Source organism: Apodemus sylvaticus, chromosome 3 (genome assembly GCF_947179515.1).
Source record: "Apodemus sylvaticus chromosome 3, mApoSyl1.1, whole genome shotgun sequence".
NCBI lineage: Eukaryota > Metazoa > Chordata > Mammalia > Rodentia > Muridae > Apodemus > Apodemus sylvaticus.
The window spans coordinates 147,284,040-147,294,417 of record NC_067474.1 but is presented as its reverse complement, the minus strand read 5'-3'; the positions used below and the strand labels follow the sequence as shown (position 1 = coordinate 147,294,417).

Sequence of the window (10,378 nt, the reverse complement as noted above, 5' to 3'; positions counted from 1 at the left end):
GACACTGATCCAGTTGTTGGGTTCACAGTAAGTGCCTTTCTTTCCTCTCTTCCTCCTTTTCCCAGGCTAAGTAGACAAGATGCAGCTTGGGCGACTCCACTTTGGATAGCCATACTCTACTGCCCTCTGACTTTAAGTGACCTGGGCAGTCCCCTCCCTTGTGTCTGTTGGTAAAATGGGGCTAATCCAGACCTCATGCCCCCAGGGCCTTGTCAGGGAGGGCTAATGAGGGCAGGGCAGGGGAGAACGGCGAGTGTGAACAATGGCCAGTCCTCTGGGGCTAGCCAAAGGGGGTAAAAAGCAGGGCTCCCTCAGCTGGGTCTCTAGAGCAGGTCTGCAAAAGGCTTTCAAGAAGCAAAGTGCTGCGGAGGTGCTAAGTCGCAGCCAAGAGACCAGGCCCCGTGCCAGGGGGTCAGGTCCGGGCCGCGGCGGCCGCGGTTTCGGGCTCAGGCCAATTTTGCAGGCGCGGGTAAAGTTCACGCGGCCCGCTCGCTCCCTTCGGAGCGGCCAGACGGGGACAGGCCAGGCTGGGAACGCGGTGAGAGGCGGCGCAGGCTCCGGAGGCGCGGGCTCCGGGCCGGGTTTTCCCCGAAGCCCTCGGCGGCGGCGCTGCCGAGCGAAAGAGGCTGAGGGCTTGCCGCCGCCGCCGCGGCTCGTTCTCTCCCCTCCTCCTTTGTGAGGGGAAGGGAGCGAGTCCATTCCACGGCCTGCGCCCGCTCCGCGCTCCACTCCGGGTTTTTCAGGCGGCCGCGACGGCGCTGGGTAAAATGGCAGTGCTGAGCCTCGTGTCGGAGTGAGGGGGACTCGGAGGAGAGCGGGGCGCTCTAGCTGCTCAGTCCCGCCGCCCGCCCGCCCGCCCGCCCGCCCGCCGCCGCGCAGCAGCCTCGGCCCGAGCCGCGGCCGGGGAGGCGAGGCAGGGCGTCCGCCGGAGCAGCGCTCCCACTCTGCCTCCCGGCGCCCCGTCCGCCGCCGCGCGCCCTCCAGCCCGCCCGTCCCGGGTCCCCCCTCCCCCCCCGCTCCCTCCCTCCTTTCCCGCCCCCTCCCCCTCGCCTCCCTCCCTCCCTCCCTCCTCCTTTCTCCGGCAGCAGAAAGCGGAGAGTCACAGCGGGGCCAGGCCCTGGGGAGCGGAGCCTCCACCGCCCCCCTCATTCCCAGGCAAGGGCTTGGGGGGAATGAGCCGGGAGAGCCGGGTCCCGAGCCGCCAGAGCCGGGAGCAGCTGAGCCGCCGGCGCCTCGGCTGCCGCCGCCGCCTCCTCCTCCTCCTCCGCCGCCAGCCCGGAGCCTGAGCCGGCGGGGCGGGGGGGAGAGGAGCGAGCGCAGCGCAGCAGCGGAGCCCCGCGAGGCCCGCCCGGGCGGGTGGGGAGGGCAGCCCGGGGGGACTCGGCCCCGGGGCGGGGTGGGAGGGGGGAGAAGACGAAGACAGGGCCGGGTCTCTCCGCGGACGAGACAGCGGGGATCATGGCCGCGCAGGTCGCCCCCGCCGCCGCCAGCAGCCTGGGCAACCCGCCGCCGCCGCCCTCGGAGCTGAAGAAAGCCGAGCAGCAACAGCGGGAGGAGGCGGGGGGCGAGGCGGCGGCGGCAGCGGCCGAGCGCGGGGAGATGAAGGCAGCCGCCGGGCAGGAAAGCGAGGGCCCCGCTGTGGGGCCGCCGCAGCCGCTGGGAAAGGAGCTGCAGGACGGGGCCGAGAGCAATGGGGGTGGCGGCGGCGGCGGAGCCGGCAGCGGCGGCGGGCCCGGCGCGGAGCCGGACCTGAAGAACTCGAACGGGAACGCGGGCCCTAGGCCCGCCCTGAACAATAACCTCACGGAGCCGCCCGGCGGCGGCGGCGGCGGCAGCAGCGACGGGGTGGGGGCGCCTCCTCACTCAGCCGCGGCCGCCCTGCCGCCCCCAGCCTACGGCTTCGGGCAACCCTACGGCCGGAGCCCGTCTGCCGTCGCCGCCGCGGCGGCCGCCGTCTTCCACCAACAACATGGCGGACAACAAAGCCCTGGCCTGGCAGCGCTGCAGAGCGGCGGCGGCGGGGGCCTGGAGCCCTACGCCGGGCCCCAGCAGAACTCGCACGACCACGGCTTCCCCAACCACCAGTACAACTCCTACTACCCCAACCGCAGCGCCTACCCCCCGCCTCCCCAGGCCTACGCGCTGAGCTCCCCGAGAGGTGGCACTCCGGGCTCCGGCGCGGCGGCCGCGGGCTCCAAGCCGCCTCCCTCCTCCAGCGCCTCTGCCTCCTCGTCGTCTTCGTCCTTCGCTCAGCAGCGCTTCGGGGCCATGGGGGGAGGCGGCCCCTCAGCGGCCGGCGGGGGAACTCCCCAGCCCACCGCCACCCCCACCCTCAACCAACTGCTCACGTCGCCCAGCTCGGCCCGTGGCTACCAGGGCTACCCCGGGGGCGACTACGGCGGCGGGCCCCAGGACGGGGGCGCGGGCAAAGGCCCGGCGGACATGGCCTCGCAGTGCTGGGGGGCTGCTGCTGCGGCGGCGGCGGCAGCGGCCGCCTCGGGAGGGGCCCAACAAAGGAGCCACCACGCGCCCATGAGCCCCGGGAGCAGCGGCGGCGGGGGGCAGCCGCTCGCCCGGACCCCTCAGGTACACAGCTGAGTGGGGAGGGGGCTGGGGCCAGCGGGGCAGGGGGGTGGGTGGCGGCTGCGGGGAGCAGGCCCCGGCCTTGGGCTCCCCTCCGGCTTGGGCCCCCACTGCCGGGGAGCTGCCATTGTCTGGCTCTTCTCTCTTAAAATGGCTGCCTGTCTGCCTTGCTCTCCTTCCCTCGATCAGCCTTTGTGTGGGGCTTTTCCAGAGGTGTCTGTCCGGTCTCTCCTCCTCCTCTGGTCCTTTCGAACTCTGGGGGTCTCCAGGGGGGTGCAGAGCAGAGTGTGCCCGGAAGGGCCAGGCCCGGGTGAGGGGTGCTGGGGCTTCAGGTTAGGGGTGTAGGCAGTGTCAGGAACCCGGGAGAAAGAAGCAACATTTTCTTGCTCACCTGCCGCTCCTCTGTCCCCCTGGCCTTCCTCTGGGCCGTTCCCCAATCTATGCTTTTAAAGAGTGGCCCCTAGGGCTCGGGGGACCTCGGGGGAGAGCTGGGGCCTGCTTGGGGGCAGCTTGAGGCCGACTGTGGTTCGCTCTGGGCCGCCCGGGCCACCTCTTGCCTTAGTCTCGCCGGCCCAGTGGCCTGGGCTTCTCTCTGGAAGTGCTGGTAAACAGCTGAGTGATTGGAGTAGTAAGTGCAGATTGCTTTGGTTTGGGATTTGAATTATGGAGGTAAAATCCTTCTGTCAAAGCCAGGAGACAGTTGGTCTTAGGTTGACATCCTATCTGTGATCTGATTGGCTCCCCATCTTCTGCTCTTGGCCATTTATAATTGCCTCTGATGTAATGGTACAACAATCCTGATGAGCTCATAAACTTTTACACTCTGCTTTTCTGCCAGTGATAACCCAAACCTTCGCTGCCACTATCCGCTTTTTATTCCAGAGCTGAAATTGGCTGTGACCTTGAGGAGGGAGGTTGAAGCAGCAATACTGTATCAGCAGGAGCAGGGTCCCAGACAGGCTGCCCTTGTTACATTGTGCCTGAAACAAAAGAGGAGGCGATGGCATTTTGCTTGCACCTTGGATTTATTTTGCTTGTTACGTTTTATGCAGTCTGAAATAGATTCTGTGTTGTTGGAACAGTAGCTGAGCTTTTCTCTACAATGGGTTTGCTGTTCGTTTTCCTTTTGTGACTTTCCTGATGATATAAATGAGTTCTTTGATGGCTCTGAAGATACATTTGTCTCGAGTAGTTTTGACACTGTTCATTTACACTGTTCAGTTACAGAACTGAAATTATTTTATTTTATTAAATACAAATATGGGATCTGTAGGGGAAGATGATTTTTGTTAATATTTTGCTGAGAGCTGGGAGCGGTCTGATAATTTGATATTAGGCTCAAGAGTTCTGCAAGGCTTGTCTCTTTGTTTACATGTTGAATCTTGTTAACACTTCCTTTTGTTAATTGAACTTTGGGAGAACAGCTCAATGTTGGCCTTCTTGGTCTAGGGAGAGATTTTCTTCTAAAGGCTTGGTTTAGGATATTTCTGATTTGTTTCTGGAATAGCTCTGTTTTGTCATTAGTTACTTTAGAGTGTTAAAATAGAGACTTAGCAGTATTTTTCTTTGTATTTTAAGGTGTGTGACTTCTTTTTTCCCTTCTGAGGTGCACTACAGGAGCACGATTGCTGCCACTTTCCTGGGCCTTTTTGTACATTTTCATTTGCTTTCCACTCTGGATACTTTTTCTCAGGGTCCCTTTCCCAACAGTAGTGCTGTTGCTAGACCCTGTCCATGTGGAACAGTGGTCCCTTGTGTCCCCTCCCTGTCCTCCTCCTTTTGTACTCTTGGGTTGAGCTGGGAACTTGGAGAATAGTCATGGAAGGCAGCTCTGCTGCGATGCTACAATCTTCCCTCATATACTTCATCTGTGTGAGAATGGACAAATAGTCATTTTTCCCTTGCTGCCTGGGGGATAAGTTCTGACTTAGTGTGCACATATCCCCAGTCATCCTGTTGTTTGTATTTTCTCTCACTTTTGTTTTGTTTTGACTAAGAAATTTACATTTCTTGACAACTATTATTAGAGGAAGTAATTGGGAGGGTACGTTTTGAGTCGGGGTCTCATGTACCCTGGGATGTTCTGGGACTTACAATGTATATGTAGCTGTCTCTGCATCCCAAATGCTTGGATTACAGGCAGGAGCCATGGTTTTTTAAATTTTTTAATTTTTTAAAGATTTATTTATTATATGTAAGTACATAGTAGCCGTCTTCAGACACCCCAGAATATGGCATCAGATCTTATTATGGATGGTTGTGAGTCACCATGTGGCTGGGATTTGAACTCAGGACCTTTGGAAGAGCAGTTAGTGCTCTTAACTGCTGAGCCATCTCTCCAGTCCTATTTTTTAATCAACTTTTGTGGTACAGTAATTTCTGGTTTTGGTCATTAAATAATTGCACATTCCCTGTGTCTAGGTTCTAGCCGTGTGTTTTGTGCAAGGGACTTAAGAATGGGTGAAGTGCTTGTGTAGAACCCTCAGTGTGCTGCTGTTGTGGGGGGTCTCTTTTATTGTCACCAGCCTCCAGCACTCATCAAATATATTTCTATTCAATTTTATTTCAATTCTGAGGTGCAGGGAATGAGCTGGAGAGCAGTAACTTGTGGAATAGATAGTACAGCTTTGTTTTGTAAGCTTCAGGGATGTATGGCAGCCTAGGTGTCTAATAGTAGGTCCTAGGGGTATAGGGACTTAGGCTGTGCTCTGAGATGATTCTCTTGCTACTTGAAGATAAATCTGTCACACCTTTTGAAGTTTGAGGCTGGTTTTGAACTCTTGTTCCTCCTGCCTCTACCCCTGATGTTCGGGAATCTGTGTACGTGTAGTACTAGGCCCGTTTGACTTGTTTTTGTAGATTTTTAAAATTTATGTGATTGTGTGCACCTACATGAGTTTATGTGCACCAGATATGTGCAGGTGACAGAAGTAGCCAGAAGGTAAGGTTTTCTGATTTCCTGAAACAGTTCCTGACTGTTGTGAGCCACCTGAAGTGGGTACTGGGAACTGAATAAACCCAGGTCCTCTGCAAGAGCAGTAAGTGCTCTTAACTGTACTCAGTGGGCTGTCAGTTCAGCCCTAGGCCGGGGGTTTTTATGTAGTGCTGGGAATTGAACTTGGAATTCACAGCTGCTAGGTGAAGCCCTATCCCTAGTCCCTAGGTGTTAAGGGAGGCCAGCGCTCTCCAGCCCAGCAGCAGAGATGGGAGAGCTTTTCTGCTTTCCTGCCTTCCTGCCTTCCTGCCTTCCTTCCTTCCTTCCTTCCTTCCTTCCTTCCTTCCTTCCTTCCTTCCTTCCTTCCTTCCTTCCTTCCTTCCGGCTAGGTGTGATAACTCTTGGGAGGCAGAGGCAGGTGGATCTCTTGAGTTCTAGGCCAGAATGGTCTACAGAGTTGAGTTCTAGGCCAGCCAGAGCTGCATAATGAGACCCAGTCTTAAAACAAAGGAATATTTTTCTTGTATTGGATGATTAGGTAAGATGATGCTGATATTTGATTTTGTTTTTATGAAATAAGATTAGTGTGTGTTTTTCATAGGAACTAGTACAATCACAGTGACAGTTTTCCTTCATCCCTTTAATCACCAGTGTTTCAAGGGCTTGAGTGGTAAGATGACACAGTTTTAGGACACCTGTATGCATGGTTTATGTAAAGCTTTTTACTACGGGTCACTTTTAACAGCAGGAACACCTTGAAAGTAATACTAGTTATCATAGTGAAAATACAAAATACAGCCTAGTGAGGTCTCGTGTGTGTGTGTGTGTGTGTGTGTGTGTGTGTGTGTGTGTGTGTGTGTGTGAGAGAGAGAGAGAGAGAGAGAGAGAGAGGTGGAGAGAGAAGGAGCCAGAGACCCTGTTACAAAACAAAGCGGAATTGTAGTGAGTAGTTCTGGATTTGGCTGCAGACGCTTGGCTGTTAGTTTCTACTGTGCACTATAAGCTGAGATTCCAGACCGCTGGGAAACAGACCCAGGACTCCTGCACTTGTCAGGATGCCTGCCTACCGGCAGATACTCTGGGCTGGCTGGACTACAGAACAATTGGAGTTCTCTCCACTTAGCATGGGCCAGGAAAGCCACACCAACAGTGCAGCTGTGGATACTCGATCATGTATCTACTGTCCGTGGTGGTGTGTGATGGGATCAGGTCCTGATGCGAGAAGGGACGGAACAGCAAGGTCGAGTTCTTCAGGACTGATCTTTGAAAGGCCTGTTTAGTTGTAGCACCCACCCTCCATTTTATAATATCCGGAGAGTAGAACCTGCTGTGACTGTCGTATGTTGGATCAGTTTGTACAGGTGTGTTGTCAGCTACAAAAGGTGTTTCACATAGCAGTTGGTGACATTTTTTAAATGGGTGACATTTTTTAAATGTGGGAGTAGGCTAATGAAGTAATGGACTGGGCCCATTCCTGTTCTCACCTCCTGAAGAGTGCATTGCTTTGCTTAAGATCTCTTAAGTTTTAGAAGCAATGGCAGCATGCAGATGTTTAAAGTATGGTATTTAAGAGCCAGCAATGAGGATTGACAACCTGGATTCTTGTATTCACAAGGCTGAGGCTGGAAGACCATACATTTAAGGCTAACCTAGGTTACATAGTGAATCCCAGGCCAGCCTGGACTTCCTATAGAAACACTTTCCAAGGGGAAAAAAGTATGGTGCCACATACTTGTAACCTAGATGGGGAGGCCAAGGGAGAGTGCTTGAAGCTCTCCTGATTTTTGGATAGCCAGAGCTACCATAGCAAGGCCCTGTATCAAAACAACCAGTGAAGTATACAGAATAACTTGATAAGTGAATAGTATCCGTGATTCCTTGGGCTTTGAAAGAGATCCCGAATCCCCCGTCTTTTATTTATTTATTTTTAATTTTAGATTGGTTCTCAGTTGCACACTTGAGTTTTGTGTTGCCGAGTGGTGAAGGGTCAGAGCTTCCTTCCACTTGAGCAGCGTGGGAGGCTTGGGCTCCATAGAAAACTGACCCAGGACAAGTGATTGCTTTGTCGGTTAAATGAAGCTGAGGTCCCCAACCACCTACCTGGTGTGTTTGTGTGTGTGTGTGTGTGTGTGTGTGTGAGAGAGAGAGAGAGAGAGAGAGAGAGAGAGAGAGAGAGAGAGAGAGAAATGGTTCTGATGTGTGTAATGGCTTTCAGATTTTTTTTTGGTTTTTTGAGACAGGGTTTCTCTGTGTAGCTCTGGCTGTCCTGGAACTCACACTGTAGACCAGGCTGGCCTCAAACTCAGAAATCTGCCTGCCTCTGCCTCCCAAGTGCGCCACTACCACCCAGCTGGCTTTCCAATTCTTAATCTTCCCGGGCGTGGGCAGGAATTTCAGTGGTGCTGTGAAACTGTCTTTCTTCCTGTAGGCTTAAGGAACTCAAGGTTGTTGTTTCCTGGCCTTTGCAGAATAAGTTTGGAGAAGTTGAGTGTTACATAGAAAAAATTGTCTCAAAATGTTAATCTGTTCATTAGCTATTTAGAGGTTTCAAAACTGTGAAGGTATGAAATACTAGGCAGGCAGACTTCAATTCAGTAAGACTTGAAAATAGTTGCTTTAGTATCCGGGAGAGGCTTGCCACTGGGGGCGGGGTAGGAAGTAGGTATTGATACAATTTAACTTCTGCATACTGATTTGAGGCTGGGGCAGGTGGTTAGGAGGTGGGAAGAGGTAGCATTTAGAGCTGAGACTCAGTGTTTGGGCAGGTCTAGGTCTGGTTTGGGCGGTTGGTTGTAATCTGAATGCCTGGACATGCCCTGTAAGTTTTGCTGAGAGAAACAAAAGTTCTGAGCCTAGAACAGGAAAAACCAAGTGTTAGTCGGTAAATTCTTTAGGTTGTCTTTCTCCTACCCCAGTTTAAAGAACTCCATGGTATAGCTTGCTGTAGTCCTGGAAAAGTGGGTGTCAACCCCCAAGGACACTTGAATTTCTCATTTTTTTCTTTTAGTAGTTTAAAAGCTGGGGCAGTGGCGGCACGTGCCTGTAATCCCAGCACTCTGGGAGGCAGAGGCCGGTGGATTTCTGAGTTCGAGGCCAGTCTGGTCTACAAGTGAGTTCCAGGACAGCCAGGGCTACACAGAGAAACCCTGTCTCAAAAAACAAATCCAAAAAAACCAAAAAATAAAATAAGAGTGTAATTTCTGCATATTGGAGCTGTGCTGGAGGGAAGCTCGCCTCTGCAGAGGAGGAGTAAGGGTAGAAGAAACAGTGTTGGATAATTCTCTGCTTGACACAGCAGCTTCTTCCTCTGAAGGAACTGAATGTTTCAGAGCTTTGTGTAAATACTTGCTGAGCTGTCAATATGTACCCAGGAGGTTTCTGTTCCAAGATGTAAACGGCTCTATAAGGTGTTTGACAGGCAAATTAATAAACATTTTTCAGGCAAAGATAATGCTAGGCCCCTCACAAAGTAGAATAAAATAACCCTCAAAAAAGGGATAGAGACAAAGGTGTTGCATGCAGCATGTGTGCAGGGCGTGCCGGATAGAGGTGTGCAGACCTGGAAGAGCTCTGAGGAAAAGCCACTCTGGCTGCCTCAGTCAGTGATGAGTTGAAGACATGAAACTTTGTTAAAGTCAGTTGTAGTTAAATAGGTACAGAAGTTTGGAAAGAGCGCCATAAGTTTCAGTAGTGAACTAAGTTAACTGCGTTCAGAAGCTTGGCTTAGGAGACTCTGAGTTAAAGCCTTGTTCTTTGGAGAAGGATTTGTAGTTTGGCATGAGGTCTTGGATTGGATTTACATTTCTGGAATACCAGAAAGAAAGATACTGAAGGTTCACTGTTAGCTTGCCTCTCTTTTTCAGCTGTGCTCAAGGGCCAGGCGTGTTTATACAGTTTTTACAGGACTGCTCTGCAATACACATGCTAAAAGTCAGTCAGCTGACCAGATCCTATTTCAAGGTTACCTTGGTAAGTTTAGAAATTTCCACTTTATATTAACATTTCTGGATTTAATCCTTCAGTGATAACTTTCTTTTTATGGAGAAGAACCTGATTTGGTAGCTTTATGAAATAACCAGAATAATCTTGTCATTGACTTTTAAGACTAAATGCAGGTAGCTGGGTGTGGTATCCCACACCAATAATTCCAGATTTGGAAGGTAGAGGCAGGTGGATCTCTGCCTTTAAGGCCAGCCAGGGCCACACAGTGGGACTCTATCATACCACTACCCTCACTACAGGGGTGGGTCCCCACCCCAAAAATAAGGAACTAAATTCACTGACTGTCATCAACTACATCACAAAAAGGTGTTTCTGTTGTTGAATTTTAGTTTTGTTTTGTTTTAAAGATAATGTTTTGTGAGAGCCTATTTGATTTAGTTTACATAATGGCAGGGACCATGAATGTAATTATGTCTGAGACAGTCAGCTCTGTTAGAGAGGCTATCAGCTTTTAAAGCAAAAGTAAGAGGAGTGACTTGGGACTCCATTGACTTCAATTGTCCAATATTGTGAAGGCCTTTCCCATCACAGAGGGCAAAGTTAGGAGAACTGCAGTCAAAAGTGTTGCTGAGAGTATCACTTCCAGAAGAGAAGATCTGGAGATTCCAGTGGGGGTGAGGAATGGGCCCAAATACTTACTGCTGACTAGGTACTAGAAAAGGATTTAGATTTAATAGGTAGAGACAAGAGTCAGGTGTAAAGGCATATGCCTGTAATCTCAGCACTTGGGGTTTGGGATTTGGAAGACTTGAGGCAGGAGAACTGCTTCAAGTTCAAGTCAGCGTACGGTACATAGAAGACTGTTTCAACCTCACTTAGTCCCTAGAAAAGATGGAGGCAATATATGCTGTAAAGGAA

The 10,378-nt window shown here is 52.1% G+C and overlaps 1 protein-coding gene across 4 annotated transcripts in view; it reads left to right on the top strand.

Moving 5' to 3' along the window:
- Nucleotides 1-975: 975 nt before the first annotated feature.
- Nucleotides 976-10,378, top strand: part of Arid1a (AT-rich interaction domain 1A) — a 78,676-nt gene continuing 69,273 nt past the window's right edge. For 3 of the 4 annotated variants that reach the window (XM_052177660.1, XM_052177658.1, XM_052177657.1), the window contains exon 1: nucleotides 976-2,586. In XM_052177660.1, the coding sequence (XP_052033620.1) occupies nucleotides 1,459-2,586 (1,128 nt within the window). In that variant the 5' untranslated portion in view covers nucleotides 976-1,458. The remainder of the gene's footprint in view (nucleotides 2,587-10,378) is intronic. The other variant, XM_052177661.1, reaches the window with a different exon arrangement.